General features: G+C 46.6%; 1 protein-coding gene across 1 annotated transcript in view; it reads right to left on the minus strand.

The window, feature by feature from the left end:
* Window positions 1-19984, minus strand: part of gabrb3 (gamma-aminobutyric acid type A receptor subunit beta3) — a 54744-nt gene extending 34760 nt beyond the window's left edge. Inside the window, exons 1-4 of the mRNA XM_045697503.2 lie at window positions 19357-19984; window positions 19168-19259; window positions 18962-19029; window positions 2786-3006 (exon numbers count right to left, since the gene is read on the minus strand). Of these exons, the coding sequence (XP_045553459.1) occupies window positions 2786-3006; window positions 18962-19029; window positions 19168-19259; window positions 19357-19460 (485 nt within the window). The 5' untranslated portion in view covers window positions 19461-19984. The remainder of the gene's footprint in view (window positions 1-2785; window positions 3007-18961; window positions 19030-19167; window positions 19260-19356) is intronic.
* Window positions 19985-26826: the final 6842 nt, after the last annotated feature.

A 26826-nucleotide genomic window follows, 5' to 3' on the forward strand; every position in this document is an offset into this window, starting at 1 on the left:
GACCACCTGAACAGGACTGAACAGGACTGACCACCAGAACAGGACTGAACAGGACTGACCACCAGAACAGGACTAACCACCAGAACAGGACTGAACAGGACTAACCACCAGAACAGGACTGAACAGGACTGACCACCAGAACAGGACTGAACAGGACTAACCACCAGAACAGGACTGAACAGGACTGACCACCAGAACAGGACTAACCACCAGAACAGGACTGAACAGGACTAACCACCAGAACAGGACTGACATGCTCTGATTCTCCGCAACTTAGCACACATGCACTCACTCACATAGACACACGTATCCCCCCCCCCCCCCCACACACACACACACACACACACACACACACACACACAGCAATGATAATGTCAGCCCTTTGCCTGCTGCCACCTCCAGAGCTAGAAAGATCAGTGTGGGTTCTATTTGTCTGTGTTGAACCAACGACGTGAAGCTCTGAACACACAGGTCCTGTAGAAACCTCTGGTTGAAACATGACCCCAGTGCAGCAGTCTCTTCTGGAGGTGTGCCCTGGCACTGGTCTGACTAAGACAACACACACACACGCTAATAGAGAGCCATTGGCCTGGTCTCAATGAATCAACACACTGCTTGTCTGGTACGATGTGGACTGTTTAAATGAGCCAACACACTCATTACTACAGGGAACGTTGGAAGCATAAGTAAGCCTTGTCTGAGACAAATTTGACCAAGGTTCACCAAACGGGGCCGATTCTAGGTTCACTTAACGGGGGCCGATTCTAGGTTCCCTAAACGGGGCCGATTCTAGGTTCCCTAAACGGGGGCCGATTCTAGGCTCCCTAAACGGGGCCGATTCTAGGTTCCCTAAACGGGGCCGATTCTAGGTTCCCTAAACGGGGGCCGATTCTAGGTTCCCTAAACGGGGGCCGATTCTAGGTTCCCTAAACGGGGCCGATTCTAGGAACCCTAAACGGGGCCGATTCTAGGTTCCCTAAACGGGGCCGATTCTAGGTTCCCTAAACGGGGCCGATTCTAGGTTCCCTAAACGGGGCCGATTCTAGGTTCCCTAAACGGGGCCGATTCTAGGAACCCAGATATTCCTATCTAAACTGATCCTGAATGCAAGGCTTTATTAGATGACCTACCTCTAAAACACGGGATATTCTGAGATGACATATCGGTGGCGGTTTAGCCTCGGTCTGAGAGACTCCCTGACTGGTGGTTTAGCCTTGGTCTGAGAGACTCCCTGACTGGTGGTTTAGCCTTGGTCTGAGAGACTCCCTGACTGGTGGTTTAGCCTTGGTCTGAGAGACTCCCTGACTGTGGTGGTTTAGCCTTGGTCTGAGAGACTCCCTGACTGGTGGTTTAGCCTTGGTCTGAGAGACTCCCTGACTGGTGGTTTAGCCTTGGTCTGAGAGACTCCCTGACTGTGGTGGTTTAGCCTTGGTCTGAGAGACTCCCTGACTGGTGGTTTAGCCTCGGTCTGAGAGACTCCCTGACTGGTGGTTTAGCCTCGGTCTGAGAGACTCCCTGACTGGTGGTTTAGCCTCGGTCTGAGAGACTCCCTGACTGGTGGTTTAGCCACGGTCTGAGAGACTCCCTGACTGTGTCCCGAATGACCCCCTATTCCCTAAGTAGTACACTACTTTTGGCCAGGGCCCACATAGTGCTTTGGTCAAAAGTAGTGTACTATACAAGAAATAAGAGTTCCATTTGGGAAACATCCCCTGACTGAGGGACCGAGGGGCATCCCAAAATGGCTTCCTGCATCGCTTCCTCAGTTAGATGTCCAGGATGGATAGACGTGGGCGAGTCTCTGAATGTAGCAATACGACCACTTCACCATGAAAAGCCATGAGCGTTTCTTCATTAATGGCCTCCTAACAGACCAGCAAAATCTTCTCTTCCGCTACCCATTAATTCAGATCCGTCTCTTCCTTCCCGGATTGCTTGATCTCTTCTCTTCCTGAGTTATTAGTACCCTGTCGGGATGCCACGACGCATCCGATGACCTATTGCTAATACAAGCTTCTGATAGGGGAAATTGGGATATCTAGTCAGTTGTCCAACTGAATACCTTCAACTGAAATGTGTCTTCCTCATTTAACCCAACCCTCTCTGAATCAGAGAGGAGCGGGGGGGGGGGGGGGGGGCTGCAATAATCCCAGGGAACAACATTAAGCACTTTACCTTAATGATGTAATTCTGGTCTGCTACTATACAGACCAAGTGCAATTATATATATATATATATATATATGGAGGGACAGTACTGACCTCAGATGAGACATTATATATATATATATATATATATATATATATATGGAGGGACAGTACTGACCTCAGATGAGACATTATATATATATATATATATATATGGAGGGACAGTACTGACCTCAGTTGAGACATTATATATATATATATGGAGGGACAGTACTGACCTCAGATGAGACATTATATATATATATATGGAGGGACAGTACTGACCTCAGATGAGACATTATATATATGGAGTGACAGTACTGACCTCAGATGAGACATGATATATATATATATGGAGGGACAGTACTGACCTCAGTTGAGACATTATATATATATATATATGGAGGGACAGTACTGACCTCAGATGAGACATTATATATATATATATGGAGGGACAGTACTGACCTCAGATGAGACATTATATATATGGAGTGACAGTACTGACCTCAGATGAGACATGATATATATATATATATGGAGGGACAGTACTGACCTCAGTTGAGACATTATATATATATATATGGAGGGACAGTACTGACCTCAGTCCGTAGAGCACGGTGCCGTCCGGATGTAGTCGGATCATACGGTTCTTCACGGTGACCCCATGCACGAAGGACTTCTTATCGTTGAGGAAGTAGGTGTCGGGGACCCAGAGCTGGTCGGCGACCCGGTTATCCAGCGTCAGGTTGAGGGGGATGCCAGCGTACGCCAGCCTCTTGTCCCTCCAGTACTGCTGGAAGTACATGGTCAACGTGTAGTCCTGAAGACACACAGAGAACAAGGTTAAAGGAGTCATATCGAACACTTCATTTACATGGTTCCCCCACCTACAGCACCAGTCAAAAGTTTGGATACACCTACTCATTCAAGGGTTTTTCTTTATTTGAACTATTTTCCACATTGTAGAATAATAGTGAAAACATCAAAACTATGAAATAACACATATGGAATCATGTAGTAACCAAAAAAAGTTTTTAACAAATCAAAATATATTTTATATTTGAGATACTTTAAAGTAGCCACCATTTGCCGTGATGACAGCTTTGCACACTCTTGGCATTCTCTCAACCAGCTTCATGAGGAATGCTTTTCCAACAGTCTGAAGGAGTTCCCGCATATGTGTAACGGCTGTTGCAGGGAGTAGACCAAGGCGCAGGGTGTTGAGTGCTCATATTTGTGTTTATTATACTGAAACACTATAAACAAAACAAGAAAACGACAGCCAGCAGTTCTGTCAGGTTAACATGAACTAAACAGAAAATAACCACCCACCAAAACACAATGAGAAAACCCCTACATAAATATGGTCTCTAATCAGAGGCAATGAGATTCAGCTGCCTCCAATTAGAGACCAACCCCAAACAATTCCAACATAGAAACAGAAAAACTAGATATTTAAACATAGAAATAGAATAACATAGATCAACCCCAAAAAACCCAAAACACACAAAACAAACACCCCCTGCCACGCCCTGACCAAACTATAATAACAAAATGACCCCTTACTGGTCAGGACGTGACAATATGCTAACAACTTGTTGGATGCTTTTCCTTCAGTCTGTGGTCCAACTCATCCCGAACCATCACAAATGGGTTAAGGTCGGATGATTGTGGAGGCCAGGTCATCTGATGCAGGGCGGCAGGTAGCCTAGTGGTTAGAGCGTTGGGCCAGTCACCGAAAGGTTGTTGGATCAAATTCCCGAGCTGACAATGTACAAATCTGTCCTTCAGCCCATAAACAAGGCAGTCAACCCACTGTTCTCCGGGCGTCGAAGACGTGGATGTGGATTATGGCAGCCCGCCACACCTCTCTGATTCAGAGGGGTTGGGTTAAAAGCAGAAGACACATTTCAGATGAAGGCATTCAGTTGTACAACTGACTAGGTATCCCCCTTTCCATCACTCTCCTTCTTGGTCAAATAGCCCTTACACAGCCTGGAGGTGTGTTTTGGATCATTGTCCCGTTGAAAAACAAATGATAGTCCCACTAAGCCCAAACCAGATGGGATGGCGTATCGCTGCAGAATGCTGTGGTAGCCATGCTGGTAAAGTGTGCCTTGAATTCTAAATAAATCACTGACAGTGTCACCAGCAAAGCACTCCCACACCATCACACCTCCTCCTCCATGCTTCACGGTGGGAACCACACGTGCAGAGATCATCCGTTCACCTACTCTTTCTCACAAAGACATGGAGGTTGCAACCAAAAATCTAAAATTTGGACTCATCACACCAAAGGACAGATTTCCACCGGACTAATGTCCATTGTCTCTTCTTATTATTGGTGTCCTTTAGTAGTGGTTTCTTTGCAGCCATTCGACCATGAATGCCTGATTCACACAGTCTCCTCTGAACAGTTGATGTTGAGATGTGTCTGCTACTTGAACTCTGTGAAGCATTTATTTGGGCTGCAATTTCTGAGGCTGGTAACTCTAATGAACTTATCCTCTGCAGCAGAGGTAACTCTGGGCCTTACTTACCTGTGGGGGTCCTCATGAGAGCCAGTTTCATCATAGCGCTTGATGGTTTTTGCGACTGCACTTGAAGAAACTTTCAAAGTTCTTGAAATTGGATTGACTGACATGTCTTAAAGTAATGACGGAATGTCATTTCTCTTTGCTTATTTGAGCTGTTCTCGCCACAATATGGACTTGGTCTTTTACCAAATAGGGCCATCTTCTGTATACCACCCCTACCTTGTCAAAAGACAAATGATTGGCCCCATTAAGAAGGAAAGAAACTCCACAAATTAACTTTTAACTATGCACACATGTTAATTGAAATGCATTCCAGGTGACTACCTCATGAAGCTGGTTGAGAGAATGCCAAGCTTGTGCAAAGCTGTCATCAAGGCCAAGGGTGGCTACTTTGAAGAACCTCAAATATATTTTGATTTGTTTAACACTTTTTTGGTTACTACATGATTCCATATGTGTTATTTCATAGTGTTGACGTCTTCACTATTCCACAATGTAGAAAATAGTAAAAATAAAGAAAAACCCATTGAGGAATGAGTAAGTGTGTCCAATCTTTTGACTGGAACTGTATGTGTCTGTATATATAGGAGATAGAGCAGGGTTACGGTAAGGTGTATCAAATAAAACACTTGTAATTTACATTGTTTCAAAGAAGGCCCAAATATGTTGTTATTTCATTGGGAGAACTACACTCTCTCACTGGCGTCAGGTTCAACAGGCTCCTCCTTTCCTCACAGAGAGAAGATACAACCAATGGCCAGAGCTTTACACTGGCGTCAGGTTCAGGAGGCTCCTCCTCTCCTCACAGAGAGAAGATACAACCAATGACCAGAGCTTTACACTGGCGTCAGGTTCAACAGGCTCCTCCTCTCCTCACAGGAAGAAGAGACAACCAATGGCCAGAGCTTTACACTGGCGTCAGGTTCAGGAGGCTCCTCCTCTCCTCACAGGGAGAAGAGACAACCAATGGCCAGAGCTTTACACTGGCGTCAGGTTCAACAGGCTCCTCCTCTCCTCACAGGGAGAAGAGACAACCAATGGCCAGAGCTTTACACTGGCGTCAGGTTCAGGAGGCTCCTCCTCTCCTCACAGGGAGAAGAGACAACCAATGACCAGAGCTTTACACTGGCGTCAGGTTCAACAGGCTCCTCCTCTCCTCACAGAGAGAAGATACAACCAATGACCAGAGCTTTACACTGGCGTCAGGTTCAGGAGGCTCCTCCTCTCCTCACAGGAAGAAGAGACAACCAATGGCCAGAGCTTTACACTGGCGTCAGGTTCAACAGGCTCCTCCTCTCCTCACAGGGAGAAGAGACAACCAATGGCCAGAGCTTTACACTGGCGTCAGGTTCAACAGGCTCCTCCTCTCCTCACAGGGAGAAGATAAGACCAATGGCCAGAGCTATAGTCTGACGCTGGACATTTTTATTTTATTTAATTTTTTATTTAACCTTTATTTAACCAGGAAGGGCTCATTGATATTTAACATCTCTTTTTCAAGAGCGTCCTGGCCAAGATAGGCAGCGCCAAGTCATTACAAAAATTACAGACAAACAACATGAAAAACTACAATTAATCTCGTAAAAACCATAGAATTCACAAGAGTATAACATAATCAAAATCCTCCATCAGTGATTTAAAATCACCAATCGGGACGAGTTCTTCCAGTTTAAAGTATTTTGTAAGGCGTTCCCAGACGATGGAGAGTACATAAAAGCCCTTTTACCAAATTCAGTTCGGACATTTGGAACAGTTAGCAGGATAAAGTCCTGCTAAATAGATTTCCTGTAGTCAGGTTGATATTTACAGAAGTGTCAAACAAACTCTATATTACTCCCAACAACATGCCCTCAGCAGCCATTATTCAGGACCTGTCTAGTATAGACCCCCTCCTCCTCCACAGCCATTATTCAGGTCCTGTCTAGTATAGACCCCCTCCTCCTCCACAGCCATTATTCAGGTCCTGTCTAGTATAGACCCCCCTCCTCCTCCACAGCTATTATTCAGGTCCTGTCTAGTATAGACCCCCCTCCTCCTCCACAGCCATTATTCAGGTCCTGTCTAGTATAGACCCCCTCCTCCACAGCCATTATTCAGGTCCTGTCTAGTATAGACCCCCCTCCTCCTCCACAGCCATTATTCAGGTCCTGTCTAGTATAGACCCCCCTCCTCCTCCACAGCCATTATTCAGGTCCTGTCTAGTATAGACCCCCTCCTCCTCCACAGCCATTATTCAGGTCCTGTCTAGTATAGACCCCCTCCTCCACAGCCATTATTCAGGTCCTGTCTAGTATAGACCACCCTCCTCCTCCACAGCCATTATTCAGGTCCTGTCTAGTATAGACCCCCTCCTCCACAGCCATTATTCAGGTCCTGTCTAGTATAGACCCCCCTCCTCCTCCACAGCCATTATTCAGGTCCTGTCTAGTATAGACCCCCTCCTCCACAGCCATTATTCAGGACCTGTCTAGTATAGACCCCCTCCTCCACAGCCATTATTCAGGTCCTGTCTAGTATAGACCCCCTCCTCCACAGCCATTATTCAGGTCCTGTCTAGTATAGACCCCCTCCTCCTCCACAGCCATTATTCAGGTCCTGTCTAGTATAGACCCCCTCCTCCACAGCCCCCCTCCTCCTCCACAGCCATTATTCAGGTCCTGTCTAGTATAGACCCCCTCCTCCACAGCCATTATTCAGGACCTGTCTAGTATAGACCCCCTCCTCCACAGCCATTATTCAGGACCTGTCTACTATAGACCCCCTCCTCCTCCACAGCCATTATTCAGGTCCTGTCTAGTATAGACCCCCTCCTCCTCCACAGCCATTATTCAGGTCCTGTCTAGTATAGACCCCCACAGCCATTATTCAGGTCCTGTCTAGTATAGACCTCCTCCTCCACAGCCATTATTCAGGACCTGTCTAGTATAGACCCCCTCCTCCTCCACAGCCATTATTCAGGTCCTGTCTAGTATAGACCCCCTCCTCCTCCACAGCCATTATTCAGGTCCTGTCTAGTATAGACCCCCTCCTCCTCCACAGCCATTATTCAGGTCCTGTCTAGTATAGACCCCCTCCTCCTCCACAGCCATTATTCAGGACCTGTCTAGTATAGACCCCTACAGCCATTATTCAGGACCTGTCTAGTATAGACCCCCTCCTCCACAGCCATTATTCAGGACCTGTCTAGTATAGACCTCCTCCTCCACAGCCATTATTCAGGTCCTGTCTAGTATAGACCCCCTCCTCCTCCACAGCCATTATTCAGGTCCTGTCTAGTATAGACCCCCTCCTCCACAGCCATTATTCAGGTCCTGTCTAGTATAGACCCCCTCCTCCTCCACAGCCATTATTCAGGTCCTGACTAGTATAGACCCCCTCCTCAGCAGCCATTATTCAGGTCCTGTCTAGTATAGACCCCCACAGCCATTATTCAGGTCCTGTCTAGTATAGACCTCCTCCTCCACAGCCATTATTCAGGACCTGTCTAGTATAGACCCCCTCCTCCACAGCCATTATTCAGGTCCTGTCTAGTATAGACCCCCTCCTCCTCCACAGCCATTATTCAGGTCCTGTCTAGTATAGACCCCCTCCTCCTCCACAGCCATTATTCAGGTCCTGTCTAGTATAGACCCCCTCCTCCTCCACAGCCATTATTCAGGACCTGTCTAGTATAGACCCCTACAGCCATTATTCAGGACCTGTCTAGTATAGACCCCCTCCTCCACAGCCATTATTCAGGACCTGTCTAGTATAGACCTCCTCCTCCACAGCCATTATTCAGGTCCTGTCTAGTATAGACCCCCTCCTCCTCCACAGCCATTATTCAGGTCCTGTCTAGTATAGACCCCCTCCTCCACAGCCATTATTCAGGTCCTGTCTAGTATAGACCCCCTCCTCCTCCACAGCCATTATTCAGGTCCTGTCTAGTATAGACCCCCTCCTCCACAGCCATTATTCAGGACCTGTCTAGTATAGACCCCCTCCTCCTCCACAGCCATTATTCAGGTCCTGTCTAGTATAGACCCCCTCCTCCTCCACAGCCATTATTCAGGTCCTGTCTAGTATAGACCCCCTCCTCCTCCACAGCCATTATTCAGGTCCTGTCTATTATAGACCCCCTCCTCCACAGCCATTATTCAGGTCCTGTCTAGTATAGACCCCCTCCTCCTCCACAGCCATTATTCAGGTCCTGTCTAGTATAGACCCCCTCCTCCACAGCCATTATTCAGGTCCTGTCTAGTATAGACCCCCTCCTCCTCCACAGCCATTATTCAGGTCCTGTCTAGTATAGACCTCCTCCTCCACAGCCATTATTCAGGTCCTGTCTAGTATAGACCTCCTCCTCCACAGCCATTATTCAGGTCCTGTCTAGTATAGACCCCCTCCTCCTCCACAGCCATTATTCAGGACCTGTCTAGTATTAAAAAAAATATATATAAAAAGATGTAAAAAGATATATAAAAGGGACGAGACAAAGACGTCTGACTGCTAAGCCATCTTGGAAAACATCAGTAGTAAGTGGATACATTTTTTCCATTGTCCCCCATGGGAATCAAACACACAACCCTGGCATTGCAAGAGCCATGCTTTACCAACTGAGCTACAGCATCGATACTACTGTCGGTTTCAGTTTGTACGGATGGCCGATAACCTCACCATGCCAAGACGCTGCTAGAAACTGAATCTTCAAATAAAAATAATAACTTTGAAGCAGGCTAGGACAGGGCTGTAAACAACCCCTCCACACATCAAGCAGGCTAGGACAGGGCTGTAAACAACCCCTCCACACATCAAGCAGGCTAGGACAGGGCTGTAAACAACCCCTCCACACATCAAGCAGGCTAGGAGGGCTGTAAACAACCCCTCCACACATCAAGCAGGCTAGGACAGGGCTGTAAACAACCCCTGCCACACATCAAGCAGGCTAGGACAGGGCTGTAAACAACCCACTACACATCAAGCAGGCTAGGACAGGGCTGTAAACAACCAGCTACACATCAAGCAGGCTAGGACAGGGCTGTAAACAACCCCTCCACACATCAAGCAGGCTAGGACAGGGCTGTAAACAACCCGCTACACATCAAGCAGGCTAGGACAGGGCTGTAAACAACCCCTCCACACATCAAGCAGGCTAGGACAGGGCTGTAAACAACCTGCTACACATCAAGCAGGCTAGGACAGGGCTGTAAACAACCCCTCCACACATCAAGCAGGCTAGGACAGGGCTGTAAACAACCTGCTACACATCAAGCAGGCTAGGACAGGGCTGTAAACAACCCGCTACACATCAAGCAGGCTAGGACAGGGCTGTAAACAACCTGCCACACATCAAGCAGGCTAGGACAGGGCTGTAAACAACCCCTCCACACATCAAGCAGGCTAGGACAGGGCTGTAAACAACCCCTCCACACATCAAGCAGGCTAGGACAGGGCTGTAAACAACCCCTACACATCAAGCAGGCTAGGACAGGGCTGTAAACAACCCGCTCCACACATCAAGCAGGCTAGGACAGGGCTGTAAACAACCTGCTACACATCAAGCAGGCTAGGACAGGGCTGTAAACAACCCCTCCACACATCAAGCAGGCTAGGACAGGGCTGTAAACAACCCCTCCACACATCAAGCAGGCTAGGACAGGGCTGTAAACAACCCCTCCACACATCAAGCAGGCTAGGACAGGGCTGTAAACAACCTGCTACACATCAAGCAGGCTAGGACAGGGCTGTAAACAACCCGCTCCACACATCAAGCAGGCTAGGACAGGGCTGTAAACAACCCCTCCACACATCAAGCAGGCTAGGACAGGGCTGTATACAACCCGCTACACATCAAGCAGGCTAGGACAGGGCTGTAAACAACCCGCTCCACACATCAAGCAGGCTAGGACAGGGCTGTAAACAACCCCTCCACACATCAAGCAGGCTAGGACAGGGCTGTAAACAACCTGCTACACATCAAGCAGGCTAGGACAGGGCTGTAAACAACCCGCTCACACATCAAGCAGGCTAGGACAGGGCTGTAAACAAACCCTGCCACACATCAAGCAGGCTAGGACAGGGCTGTAAACAACCCGCTACACATCAAGCAGGCTAGGACAGGGCTGTAAACAACCTGCTACACATCAAGCAGGCTAGGACAGGGCTGTAAACAACCTGCTACACATCAAGCAGGCTAGGACAGGGCTGTAAACAACCCCTCCACACATCAAGCAGGCTAGGACAGGGCTGTAAACAACCCCTCCACACATCAAGCAGGCTAGGACAGGGCTGTAAACAACCCCTCCACACATCAAGCAGGCTAGGACAGGGCTGTAAACAACCCCTCCACACATCAAGCAGGCTAGGACAGGGCTGTAAACAACCCCTCCACACATCAAGCAGGCTAGGACAGGGCTGTAAACAACCTGCCACACATCAAGCAGGCTAGGACAGGGCTGTAAATAACCTGCTACACATCAAGCAGGCTAGGATAGGGCTGTAAACAACCCCTCCACACATCAAGCAGGCTAGGACAGGGCTGTAAACAACCTGCCACACATCAAGCAGGCTAGGACAGGGCTGTAAACAACCTGCTACACATCAAGCAGGCTAGGACAGGGCTGTAAACAACCTGCTACACATCAAGCAGGCTAGGACAGGGCTGTAAACAACCTGCTACACATCAAGCAGGCTAGGACAGGGCTGTAAACAACCCGCTACACATCAAGCAGGCTAGGACAGGGCTGTAAACAACCCCTCCACACATCAAGCAGGCTAGGACAGGGCTGTAAACAACCCGCTACACATCAAGCAGGCTAGGACAGGGCTGTAAACAACCTGCTACACATCAAGCAGGCTAGGACAGGGCTGTAAACAACCTGCACACATCAAGCAGGCTAGGACAGGGCAGTAAACAAACCCTCCACACATCAAGCAGGCTAGGACAGGGCTGTAAACAACCCCTCCACACATCAATCAGGCTAGGACAGGGCTGTAAACAACCCCTCCACACATCAAGCAGGCTAGGACAGGGCTGTAAACAACCTGCTACACATCAAGCAGGCTAGGACAGGGCTGTAAACAACCCCTCCACACATCAAGCAGGCTAGGACAGGGCTGTAAACAACCCCTCCACACATCAAGCAGGCTAGGACAGGGCTGTAAACAACCCCTCCACACATCAAGCAGGCTAGGACAGGGCTGTAAACAACCTGCTACACATCAAGCAGGCTAGGACAGGGCTGTAAACAAACCCTCCACACATCAAGCAGGCTAGGACAGGGCTGTAAACAACCCCTCCACACATCAAGCAGGCTAGGACAGGGCTGTATACAACCCGCTACACATCAAGCAGGCTAGGACAGGGCTGTAAACAACCCCTCCACACATCAAGCAGGCTAGGACAGGGCTGTAAACAACCCTTCCACACATCAAGCAGGCTACGACAGGGCTGTAAACAACCTGCTACACATCAAGCAGGCTAGGACAGGGCTGTAAACAACCAGCTCCACACATCAAGCAGGCTAGGACAGGGCTGTAAACAACCCGCTCCACACATCAAGCAGGCTAGGACAGGGCTGTAAACAACCCGCTCCACACATCAAGCAGGCTAGGACAGGGCTGTAAACAACCCCTCCACACATCAAGCAGGCTAGGACAGGGCTGTAAACAACCTGCTACACATCAAGCAGGCTAGGACAGGGCTATAAACAACCCCTCCACACATCAAGCAGGCTAGGACAGGGCTGTAAACAACCTGCTACACATCAAGCAGGCTAGGACAGGGCTGTAAACAACCCCTCCACACATCAAGCAGGCTAGGACAGGGCTGTAAACAACCCCTCCACACATCAAGCAGGCTAGGACAGGGCTGTAAACAACCCGCTACACATCAAGCAGGCTAGGACAGGGCTGTAAACAACCTGCTACACATCAAGCAGGCTAGGACAGGGCTGTAAACAACCTGCTACACATCAAGCAGGCTAGGACAGGGCTGTAAACTACCCGCTACACATCAAGCAGGCTAGGACAGGGCTGTAAACAACCCCTCCACACATCAAGCAGGCTAGGACAGGGCTGTAAACAACCTGCTACACATCAAGCAGGCTAGGACAGGGCTGTAAACAACCTGCTACACATCAAGCAGGCTAGGACAGGGCTGTAAACAACCCCTCCACACATCAAGCAGGCTAGGACAGGGCTGTAAACAACCCCTCCACACATCAATCAGGCTAGGACAGGGCTGTAAACAACCCTTCCACACATCAAGCAGGCTACGACAGGGCTGTAAACAACCTGCTACACATCAAGCAGGCTAGGACAGGGCTGTAAACAACCCCTCCACACATCAAGCAGACTAGGACAGGGCTATAAACAACCCCTCCACACATCAAGCAGGCTAGGACAGGGCTGTAAACAACCCCTCCACACATCAAGCAGGCTAGGACAGGGCTGTAAACAACCCCTCCACACATCAAGCAGGCTAGGACAGGGCTGTAAACAACCTGCTACACATCAAGCAGGCTAGGACAGGGCTATAAACAACCCCTCCACACATCAAGCAGGCTAGGACAGGGCTGTAAACAACCCCTCCACACATCAAGCAGGCTAGGACAGGGCTGTATACAACCCGCTACACATCAAGCAGGCTAGGACAGGGCTGTAAACAACCCCTCCACACATCAAGCAGGCTAGGACAGGGCTGTAAACAACCAGCTACACATCAAGCAGGCTAGGACAGGGCTGTAAACAACCAGCTACACATCAAGCAGGCTAGGACAGAGCTGTAAACAACCTGCTACACATCAAGCAGGCTAGGACAGGGCTGTAAACAACCTGCTACACATCAAGCAGGCTAGGACAGGGATGTAAACAACCCCTCCACACATCAAGCAGGCTAGGACAGGGCTGTAAACAACCCGCTACACATCAAGCAGGCTAGGACAGGGCTGTAAACAACCTGCTACACATCAAGCAGGCTAGGACAGGGCTGTAAACAACCCCTCCACACATCAAGCAGGCTAGGACAGGGCTGTAAACAACCTGCTACACATCAAGCAGGCTAGGACAGGGCTGTAAACAACCCGCTACACATCAAGCAGACTAGGACAGGGCTGTAAACAACCTGCTACACATCAAGCAGGCTAGGACAGGGCTGTAAACAACCTGCTACACATCAAGCAGGCTAGGACAGGGCTGTAAACAACCTGCTACACATCAAGCAGGCTAGGATAGGGCTGTAAACAACCCCTCCACACATCAAGCAAGCTAGGACAGGGCTGTAAACAACCCCTCCACACATCAAGCAGGCTAGGACAGGGCTGTAAATAACCCCTCCACACATCAAGCAGGCTAGGACAGGGCTGTAAACAACCCCTCCACACATCAAGCAAGCTAGGACAGGGCTGTAAACAACCCGCCACACATCAAGCAGGCTAGGACAGGGCTGTAAACAACCTGCTACACATCAAGCAGGCTAGGACAGGGCTGTAAACAACCTGCTACACATCAAGCAGGCTAGGACAGGGCTGTAAACAACCCGCCACACATCAAGCAGGCTAGGACAGGGCTGTAAACAACCAGCTACACATCAAGCAGGCTAGGACAGGGCTGTAAACAACCAGCTACACATCAAGCAGGCTAGGACAGGGCTGTAAACTACCCGCTACACATCAAGCAGGCTAGGACAGGGCTGTAAACAACCCGCCACACATCAAGCAACAGAGTCAGGCTGTGAATTATTCAAAAACTGTTCTGAATCCGGTGTCCCAAATGGCAACCTATTCCCAACAGAGTACACTACTCTTCACCAGAGCCCTATGGGCCGTGGTCAAAAGTAGTGCAACTGCATAGGAAATGGGGTGCCATTTGGGACACAACCTCTAAGACTGGTTCTACTGTTTGGGGGGGTGGGTAATGCTTTTTAAAAATGGCCCTCTGTGGGCTCGACCACTTAGCAATGCTCTGCCGACTCATTATGAAACTCCGGGCTAGTACTCCTAAAATACTGGTTACAAAGTTAAGAAGTCAGCAACATAACCTAGCACTTTGTACTGGTCCTGTACGTAGCTCAGTTCATTAGAGCACAACCCTGGCAACACCACAGTTGTGGGTTGAATTCCCACTGGGGTCACATAGCAAAATGTATGGACTACTGTCACTTTGGATAACATGTTCTGCTGTGTAAATGGAATATATTACTGCTGATATTACAGTACTGTATTGGCTTATATTGCAGTACTGTATTGGCCTATATTACAGTATTACAGTACTGTATTGGCCTATATTACAGTACTGTATTGGCCTATATTACAGTACTGTATTGGCTTATATTGCAGTACTGTATTGGCCTATATTACAGTATTACAGTACTGTATTGGCCTATATTACAGTACTGTATTGGCCTATATTACAGTACTGTATTGGCTTGTATTACAGTACTGTATTGGCTTGTATTACAGTACTGTATTGGCCTATATTACAGTACTGTATTGGCCTATATTACATTACTGTATTGGCTTATATTACAGTACTGTATTGGCCTATATTACAGTACTGTATTGGCCTATATTACAGTACTGTATTGGCTTTATTACAGTACTGTATTGGCCTATATTACAGTACTGTATTGGCCTATATTACAGTACTGTATTGGCCTATATTACATTACTGTATTGGCCTATATTACATTAGAGTATTGGCCTTTATTACAGTACTGTATTGGCTTATATTACAGTACTGTATTGGCTTATATTACAGTACTGTATTGGCCTATATTACAGTACTGTATTGGCTTTATTACAGTACTGTATTGGCCTATATTACAGTATTACAGTACTGTATTGGCCTATATTACATTACTGTATTGGCCTATATTACAGTACTGTATTGACCTATATTACAGTACTGTATTGGCCTATATTACAGTACTGTATTGGCTTTATTACAGTACTGTATTGGCCTATATTACAGTATTACAGTACTGTATTGGCCTATATTACATTACTGTATTGGCCTATATTACAGTACTGTATTGACCTATATTACAGTACTGTATTGACCTATATTACAGTACTGTATTGGCCTATATTACATTACTGTATTGGCCTATATTACAGTACTGTATTGACCTATATTACAGTACTGTATTGGCCTATATTACATTACTGCATTGGCCTATATTACAGTACTGTATTGACCTATATTACAGTACTGTATTGGCCTATAGTACAGTACTGTATTGACCTATAGTACAGTACTGTATTGGCCTATATTAGAGTACCGTATTGGCCTATATTACAGTACTGTATTGGCCTATATTACAGTACTGTATTGGCCTATGTTAGAGTACTGTATTGGCCTATATTACAGTACTGTATTGGCCTATATTACAGTACTGTATTGGCCTATATTAGAGTACTGTATTGGCCTATAGTACAGTACTGTATTGGCCTATATTACAGTACTGTATTGGCTTATATTGCAGTACTGTATTGGCCTATATTACAGTATTACAGTACTGTATTGGCCTATATTACAGTACTGTATTGGCCTATATTACAGTACTGTATTGGCTTGTATTACAGTACTGTATTGGCTTGTATTACAGTACTGTATTGGCCTATATTACAGTACTGTATTGGCCTATATTACATTACTGTATTGGCTTATATTACAGTACTGTATTGGCCTATATTACAGTACTGTATTGGCCTATATTACAGTACTGTATTGGCTTTATTACAGTACTGTATTGGCCTATATTACAGTACTGTATTGGCCTATATTACAGTACTGTATTGGCCTATATTACATTACTGTATTGGCCTATATTACATTAGAGTATTGGCCTATATTACAGTACTGTATTGGCTTATATTACAGTACTGTATTGGCCTATATTACAGTACTGTATTGGCCTATATTAGAGTACTGTATTGGCCTATAGTACAGTATTACAGACAGTATTGGTCTATATTACAGTACTGTATTGCGGTAATACAGTACGGTATTGGTCTATATTACCATATTACAGTACTGTAGGAGCTAGAAACACCAGCATTCTGCTGCACTGAAGGAGCTAGAAACACCAGCATTCTGCTGCACTGTAGGAGCTAGAAACACCTCTATTCCACTGCACAGTAGGAGCTAGAAACACCACTATTCCACTGCACTGTAGGAGCTAGAAACACCAGCATTCTGCTGCACTGTAGGAGCTAGAAACACCAGCATTCTGCTGCACTGTAGGAGCTAGACACACCAGCATTCTGCTGCACTGTAGGAGCTAGAAACACAACTATTCCACTGCACTGAAGGAGCTACAAACACCAGCATTCTGCTGTACTGTAGGAGCTAGAAACACCAGCATTCTGCTGCACTGAAGGAGCTAGAAACACCAGCATTCTGCTGCACTGTAGGAGCTAGAAACACAACTATTCCACTGCACTGAAGGAGCTACAAACACCAGCATTCTGCTGTACTGTAGGAGCTAGAAACACCACTATTCCACTGCACTGTAGGAGCTAGAAACACCAGCATTCTGCTGCACTGTAGGAGCTAGAAACACCAGCATTCTGCTGCACTGTAGGAGCTAGAAACACCACTATTCCACTGCACTGTAGGAGCTAGAAACACCGCATTCTGCTGCACTGTAGGAGCTAGAAACACCAGCATTCTGCTGCACTGAAGGAGCTAGAAACACCAGCATTCTGCTGCACTGTAGGAGCTAGAAACACAACTATTCCACTGCACTGTAGGAGCTAGAAACACAACTATTCCACTGCACTGTAGGAGCTAGAAACACCAGCATTCTGCTACACTGTGGGAGCTAGAAACACCAGCATTCTGCTGTACTGTAGGAGCTAGAAACACCAGCATTCTGCTGTACTGTAGGAGCTAGAAACACCAGCATTCTGCTGTACTGTAGGAGCTAGAAACACCAGCATTCTGCTGCACTGTAGGAGCTAGAAACACCAGCATTCTGCTGCACTGTAGGAGCTAGAAACACCAGCATTCTGCTGCACTGTAGGAGCTAGAAACACAACTATTCCACTGCACTGTAGGAGCTAGAAACACCAGCATTCTGCTGCACTGTAGGAGCTAGAAACACAACTATTCCACTGCACTGTAGGAGCTAGAAACACCAGCATTCTGCTGCACTGTAGGAGCTAGAAACACAACTATTCCACTGCACTGTAGGAGCTAGAAACACCAGCATTCTGCTGCACTGTAGGAGCTAGAAACACCAGCATTCTGCTGCACTGTAGGAGCTAGAAACACCAGCATTCTGCTGCACTGTAGGAGCTAGAAACACCAGCATTCTGCTGCACTGTAGGAGCTAGAAACACCAGCATTCTGCTGCACTGTAGGAGCTAGAAACACCAGCATTCTGCTGCACTGTAGGAGCTAGAAACACAACTATTCCACTGCACTGTAGGAGCTAGAAACACCAGCATTCTGCTGTACTGTAGGAGCTAGAAACACCAGCATTCTGCTGCACTGTAGGAGCTAGAAACACCACTATTCCACTGTACTATAGGAGCTAGAAACACCAGCATTCATCACACCTGTTTAACATCTGCTAGTCTGTGTATGTGACCAATAACCTACATACAGTACATCTCTGATCTTGTCAATATCAGATTTTTGACTTACTTTCTTTGAATCATAATAATCCATAACAATACATTACAGTATATACTGTATCATACTTTAAAATGTTTATACTTTACAAACTTACATTTTCATTATGTAAATCTGTATGTTTACCAAATGGTTTAATGATTATCAATGAAGAGCCGTCGGATTAATAAGTAACGGTAAAAATGTATTTTAACAAATGACAAGAGAATCATATCAAAAGTAATGTGAGCGTTGCACTGTGAAAAGCAATGACTTTATATGACCACGTATTGCAATATGAAACATGTATTTCTAGAAGAAACGCTGATTTAAGTATCATCCTTATCTTGCTCACCAAGCCACAAAATAGAACAATCTGCTGCTAACTTCTCAACCAAAAGTTTTCACTTCTGACAAGTAAAGACAGCGGAAAGGTAATACATACTGATGTCTGAAATACTGTCGGTCAACATAAAGCACTACGACGCTGACCGCTCAACCTTTCAAACAACACGAAGACAACATTGTCAATAAGGAAAAAAAGGTAAGCCATAGGAATGTCTGAAATATGACAACATTATGCAACATCCACAGTCAATCAATGGTGAAATGTAAGTATATGGATTTATTACAACTTACCATGTTAACCTCTGACACCATGTCGATGTTTGCCACATCTAAACTCATGCCAACAGAAACCGGTGCGCCTGAGAAACAGGACCAATAATCACATTACTATTAACATGACAAATAACGTATATTATTATATTCATTATAGTAATATTATAGGGTAATAATTTGCACCATCATCAACGCGCGCAACAAAAAAAATGTTTTAGATGTACCTCCAAAGTCTGGTCGAAGGCGGATATCATACCCCTTTAACAGTTTGTCCACCGTCTCCTTTACGAAAGACATATTCCCCGGTTCGTTGGCGCTGAAATACAAGAAAGAGACCATTAAACTAACTTTTTTCCAATAAGACGGGACCATCCGTACCCTTCTCTACGTCTGGTCTCTTCTCCAACACTCACCTCTGCGCACAGCACATCAACGCCACTATGAGTGGCACCACAGATAGAAAGTGAAATACCCTTCTTCTCTGGAACACACACATTTCCTGTGATCTCTCCAACATGGGATCACGCGTCTAGACTCTAAACAGGTGTTAAACAAATAAAATAAATCCGTTATAAAACCACGTATCTATGGCTATATTTAATCAGGAGCTCTCTAATATTAACTTAACATGGTTAGATCCCGAGATCTTAGATCAGTTCAAATGTTTCACATCAGTCGGAAATGTATCTGTTTCTGTTGGAAGCGGAAGACGTTATTATGGCACCGCGCATTAGGTGAACACCAAACATTTATCCTAAACCGTTACCAGTACCGGCGGCGAGACCCGTCGTGGTGTGAACTCATCCAAACCTCCATTATCCAAGCCATGGCATTCATTGCTTTTTAGACTGTCACATCCACAGCAATGTAGAAATCCGAATGTCACTTCTGTGGGTTTTTTGGTGGGGGGGATGAATTAAAGACCAATTCATTCCGAGTGCGCAAAAACTCATCTAGCCTACATTATCCATGTTGTCACCAGATGTTTGCCATGTCACGCCAGGTTTTCCATCTCCCTGAGATGAGACTCACCACCACGTTGTCCGGAGTCTGAAGAAACGGGCTCTCTGTTTGACAGAGCAGCTGAATGGACCAGGTTACGTGGTAACTACAGTTTACGAGCTCGTTGGAGCGTTTTGCTGATTGGTAGAACAGCAGAATTCATATTGACTCCGGGGGAACAGCCAGCAACAATTCACTAAACGGAAATATATCTATTATCTACATGGGTAAAACATTAAATGTACACGCCCTGACATCATTAGTTTAATATTCCACAAGGTAATGTGGTGGTCCAGTGCGGCTCAGTCGGTAGAGCAGGGCGCGTACAACAGTAAATGTTATAGGTTCGATTCCCTCTAGGACCACCTGCAGGACGCTTTGGATAAAGCTGTATGCTACATAGTGTATATTACTATTTATAAACTGGGTGGTTCGAGCCCTGAATGCTGATTGGTTGAAAGCTGTGGTATATCAGACCGTATACCACGGGGATGACAAAACGTTTATTTGTACTGCTCCAGTTACGTTGGTAACCAGTTTATAACAGCCATAAGACACCTCAGGGGTTTGTGGTACATGGCCAATATACCACGGCTAAGGGCTGTATCCAGGCACTCTGTGTTGCGTCGTGTCTAAGAACAGCCCTTAGCCATGGTATATTGGCCATATACAAGACCCCCTCGGGCCTTATTGCTTAATTATGAGGTGTAAGGTTTTGCATCTTATTGGCAATATTTAGCCCATGGTTGATTGTCTTCCAGCAAACTAGTTAAAGATGCGCTATTCAGAAATCACTCTTCCATTTCCTGGTTGTTAAAATTCTAATAGTTTGACAAATTTTCAGTTTTGTGACAAAACAAGCAAGTCATTCAACGAGGTAGTAGTATCATTGAACGAGGTAATAGTCTATCATTCAACGAGGTAGTAGTATATCATTCAACGAGGTAGTAGTATATCAATCAACGAGGTAGTAGTATATCATTCAACGAGGTTGTAGTATATCATTCAACGAGGTAGTAGTATACCATTCAACGAGGTAGTAGTATATCATTCAACGAGGTAGTAGATGATCTTTCAACGAGGTAGTAGTCTATCTTTCAATGAGGTAGTATCCTATCATTCAACGAGGTAGTAGTATATCATTCAACGAGGTAGTAAACCTATCATTCAACGAGGTAGTAGTCTATCATTCAACGAGGTAGTACTCTATCATTCAACGAGGTAGTAGTATATCAATCAACGAGGTAGTAGTATATCATTCAACGAGGTAGTAGTATACCATTCAACGAGGTAGTAGTATACCATTCAACGAGGTAGTAGGGATCTTTCAACGAGGTAGTAGTATATCATTCAACGGGGTAGTATACTATCATTCAACGAGGTAGTAGACTATCATTCAACGAGGTAGTAGTATACCATTCAATGAGGTAGTAGAATACCATTCAACGAGGTAGTAGATGATCTTTCAACGAGGTAGTAGTATATCATTCAACGGAGTAGTATCCTATCATTCAACGAGGTAGTAGACTATCATTCAACGAGGTAGTAGTATACCATTCAATGGGGTAGTATCCTATCATTCAACGAGGTAGTAGCCTATCATTCAACGAGGTAGAAGCCTATCTTTCAACGAGGTAGTAGCCTAAAGTGTGTCCCAAATGGCACCCTATTCCCTATAGTGTACTACTTTAGACCAGAGGCCTATGGGCCCTGGTAAAAAAAAGTGCACTAAATAGGGAATAGGGTGCCATTTGGGACATAAGCTGGATGTCAACGTGCAGACAGGGGACACTGTGAGAGATAGGGAGCCATCATATTGATTCTGAGCACTAATGGTGGGGGTCTGGCAGCATCACATTACAAACAAACAGCCAGTAAGACAGACAGACATCACAGTATGTAGCAGTGTAAAGTCCAATATGCTACCAGTCCTCCACGCTACTATGTAGCAGTGTAAAGTCCAATATGCTACCAGTCCTCCACGCTACTATGTAGCAGTGTAAAGTCCAATATGCTACCAGTCCTCCACGCTACTATGTAGCAGTGTAAAGTCCAATATGCTACCAGTCCTCAACGCTACTATGTAGCAGTGTAAAGTCCAATATGCTACCAGTCCTCCATGCTGCTATGTAGCAGTGTAAAGTCCAATATGCTACCAGTCCTCCATGCTGCTATGTAGCAGTGTAAAGTCCAATATGCTACCAGTCCTCCATGCTACTATGTAGCAGTGTAAAGTCCAATATGCTACCAGTCCTCCATGCTACTATGTAGCAGTGTAAAGTCCAATATGCTACCAGTCCTCCACACTACTATACTAATAATGATACTCGTGGAGATGAGGTCTTGTGATGGTCTCAGTGATGGTCTCAGTGATAAAACAAATTACCATCAATAGACTGTTGATGAGGTCATGTTGGATATAAAACTTCTATGTCTCCAGACCATGTTATCATTTTTATTTTATTTTTATTGAACCTTTATTTAACGAGGCGAGTCAGTTAAGAACACATTCTTATTTACAATGACGACCTACCAGAAGGCAAAAGGCCTCCTGCGGGGACGGGGGGCTGGGATTAAAAATATAAATAAATTCAATAAAAATATAGGACAAAACACACATCACGACAAGAGAGACAACAATCCATCAGATTCTAACAGAGACATTTCACTGGCTATTCAACTTTTCATGAAATGGCTGATATGGAAATCCTAAACATTTAGCACAGAGTTGATATACTGCACCAATATTGTTACAGTAAGTCGATTTGTGTTCATTTGAATGACTTTAGTTGATAATTGCATACAGACTGCATGGGCATTGCTGTGTGGGCCAGACAGACAGAGAAGTGGCTCAGAGTAGAGACCATCTAAATCCCTAATACAGACTCCATTAGTGTAGAGGACTAATGTGTTGATATGAGTTCCTCTGGATATGATGGAGCTGTTGGTCAGATTCCAGGAACAAACACACCAGAGTGACTCCACAGCTCTGACAGAGTCAGCCATGTTTAGAGGACTACTCCCTCTGCTAATAGAAAAAACAGTATTTGTCAGATAATTCGTTTGGAAATTAAGGACGATCTCGAATAAAACAAAAGGGATTTATCATCTACATTATTTTTTTTTTTAATCAAATTAAAAAACAGTGGTTTTGAGTTGATCAATCTGAACTTGTAATTTACAGTGGTTCTATAGAGATCAACCTAACAGTGGTTCTATAGAGATCAACCTAACAGTGGTTCTATAGAGATCCACCTGACAGTGGTTCTGCAGAGATCAGACGCACTGTCCCGGCTGTATGACACAGAGGAGCGGCCCATGGATCCCACTCCCATACTCCCCGCCTCCTGCCTGGTGGCGCCGGTAGTGTGGGAGCTGGACGTGGACATAGAGCAGGCGTTACGTGCAGAGCCCGCTCCTGTCCAGTGTCCCGCTGGGCGTCTGTACGTCCCGTCTGCTGATCGTGACTGATTGATCTATTGGGCCCACACGTCACCCTCCTCTGGTCATCCTGGGATCGGTCGGACGGTGCGCTGTTTGAGCGGGAGGTACTGGTGGTCCACCTTGGCTAAGGACGTGAGGGTGTATGTTTCCTCCTGCTCGGTGTGCGCCCAGCGTAAGGCTCCTAGGCACCTGCCCAGAGGTAAGCTACACCTTTTACCCGTTCCACAACGGCCTTGGTCGCACCTGTCGGTGGATTTTTTGACTGATCTTCGACTCTCACAGGGTAACACCGCGATCCTGGTCGTTGTGGATCGTTTCTCTAAGTCCTGTCGTCTCCTCCCTCTGCCCGGTCTCCCTACGGCCCTACAGACTGCGGAGGCCTTGTTTACACACGTCTTCCGGCACTACGGGGTGCCTGAGGATATAGTGTCTGATCGAGGTCCCCAGTTCACGTCTAGGGTCTGTAAGGCGTTCATGGAACGTCTGGGGGTCTCGATCAGCCTTACTTCAGGGTTTCACCCCGAGAGTAATGGGCAGGTGGAGAGAGTGAACCAGGATGTGGGCAGGTTTCTGTGGTCCTATTGCCAGGACCGGCCGGGGGAGTGGGCGGCGTTCGTGCCCTGGGCCGAGATGGCACAGAACTCGCTCCGCCACTCCTCCACTAACCTCTCTCCCTTCCAGTGCGTACTGGGGTACCAGCCGGTTCTGGTGCCTTGGCATCAGAGTCAGACCCAGGTTCCTGCGGTGGACGACTGGTTCAGGCGCGCGGAGGAGACATGGGAAGCTGTCTGTGTTCACCTTCAGCAGGCCGTGATGCGCCAAAAGGAGAACGCAGATCGCCACCGCAGTGCGAACACCGGGGGACCGGGTCTGGCTCTCGACCCGAAACCTGCCCCTCCGCCTGCCCTGCCGGAAGCTGGGTCCGAGGTTTCTGGGGTCATTTAAAGTCCTGAGGAGAGTGAACGAGGTTTGTTATAGGATACAGCTCCCCCCAGATTACAGTATTAACCCCTCGTTCCATGTGTCTCTCCTCAGGCCGGTGGTGGCTGGTCCACTCCAGGAGTCTGAGGTGCGGGAGGTTCCTCCGCCCCCTCTGGACATCGAGGGGGCCCCGGCGTACTCCGTTCGCTCCATACTGGATTTGAGGCGTCGGGCGAGGGGCCTTCAGTATCTTGTGGAGTGGGAGGGGTACGGTCTGGAGGAGAGGTGCTGGGTTCTGGTGGAGGACGTGTTGGACCCTTCAATGCTGCAGGAGTTCCACCATCTTCGTCCGGATCGCCCTCCGGGTGTCAGAGCAGGGGATCAAATACTTTTTCCCCCTCACTGTATAAACATTGTTACTTCAGCTATAGTTACTCACCTGGTCTCACCAGCTTCTTATTTAGTTCAGTTTATTCTGTTTGTGCCTTTGTGAGGTATTGTTCGTTCTGACTCTACTAAGCCTTTTCCCAGCTCGTTTGTGAGAACCAGTTTATAGCCAACAGTCCTAGTTTTGATTCACCTGCCTGTTTGCCTACCTGTGTATGACCATTGCCTACCTGTGTATGACCATTGCCTACCTGTGTATGACCATTGCCTACCTGTGTCTGACCATTGCCTACCTGTGTATGACCATTGCCTACCTGTGTATGACCATTGCCTACCTGTGTATGACCATTGCCTGCCTGTGTATGACCATTGCCTGCCTGTGTATGACCATTGCCTACCTGTGTATGACCATTGCCTACCTGTGTATGACCATTGCCTACCTGTGTATGACCATTGCCTACCTGTGTATGACCATTGCCTACCTGTGTATGACCATTGCCTACCTGTGTATGACCATTGCCTACCTGTGACCACGCTTCCTGCCTTCTGCGAAACAACCATCTGCCGCGCACTGCGAGTGAATCTACACCTTTTTCTCCCTGAGAATTCATTACAATATCAACCTAATGCTCAAATAAAACTATTGTCTATAGGCCTACTAATAATACCAGCTGTTGACAATGACGGTAATAATAATAATACAGACTTCTTCTATCTGTTTAACTTTACAGTGATGGTAATAATAATACAGACTTCTATATGTTTAACTTTACAGTGATGGTAATAATAATAATACAGACTTCTATCTGTTTAACTTTACAGTGATGGTAATAATAATAATACAGACTTCTATCTGTTTAACTTTACAGTGATGGTAATAATAATAATACAGACTTCTATCTGTTTAACTTTACAGTGATGGTAATAATAATAATACAGACTTCTTCTATCTGTTTATCTTTACAGGCTAAACATTGCGCATGGCATTTGATTTCAGCTTGTGCAGGCCGATGACGCAAAACAACATTTTAATGCTCTATAAGTTATGTTTATCTTCTCTATTCCACTGACATCCTTGGATGTGCTGTGTGTGTTTCAGCCATGGTCGATGGGATGCTCTGTGTGTCTGTTTCAGCCATGGTCGATGGGATGCTCTGTGTGTCTGTTTCAGCCATGGTCGATGGGATGCTCTGTGTGTCTGTTTCAGCCATGGTCGATGGGATGCTCTGTGTGTCTGTTTCAGCCATGGTCGATGGGATGCTCTGTGTGTCTGTTTCAGCCATGGTCGATGGGATGCGCTGTGTGTGTTTCAGGCATGGTCGATGGGATGCGCTGTGTGTGTTTCAGGCATGGTCGATGGGATGCGCTGTGTGTCTGTTTCAGCCATGGTCGATGGGATGCGCTGTGTGTCTGTTTCAGCCATGGTCGATGGGATGTGCTGTGTGTCTGTTTCAGCCATGGTCGATGGGATGCGCTGTGTGTCTGTTTCAGCCATGGTCGATGGGATGCTCTGTGTGTCTGTTTCAGCCATGGTCGATGGGATGCGCTGTGTCTGTTTCAGCCATGGTCGATGGGATGCTCTGTGTGTCTGTTTCAGCCATGGTCGATGGGATGCTCTGTGTGTCTGTTTCAGCCATGGTCGATGGGATGCGCTGTGTGTCTGTTTCAGCCATGGTCGATGGGATGCTCTGTGTGTCTGTTTCAGCCATGGTTGATGGGAAGCGCTGTGTGTCTGTTTCAGGCATGGTCGATGGGATGCGCTGTGTGTCTGTTTCAGGCATGGTCAATGGGATGTGCTGTGTGTCTGTTTCAGCCATGGTCGATGGGATGTGCTGTGTGTCTGTTTCAGCCATGGTCGATGGGATGCGCTGTGTGTCTGTTTCAGGCATGGTCGATGGGATGCGCTGTGCGTGTTTCAGCCATGGTCGATGGGATGTGCTGTGCGTGTTTCAGCCATGGTCGTTGGGATGTGCTGTGCGTGTTTCAGCCATGGTCGATGGGATGCGCTGTGTGTCTGTTTCAGCCATGGTCGACGGGATGTGCTGTGCGTGTTTCAGGCATGGTCGATGGGATCTTTGTCTTGCTCGTGAGCATCACCTGCCGTCTGAGGTAAACTACGAACTTCCACA

The sequence above is a fragment of the Salmo salar genome, chromosome 16 (genome assembly GCF_965601325.2).
Source record: "Salmo salar chromosome 16, fSalSal1, whole genome shotgun sequence".
In the NCBI taxonomy this organism is placed as follows: Eukaryota; Metazoa; Chordata; class Actinopteri; order Salmoniformes; family Salmonidae; genus Salmo; species Salmo salar.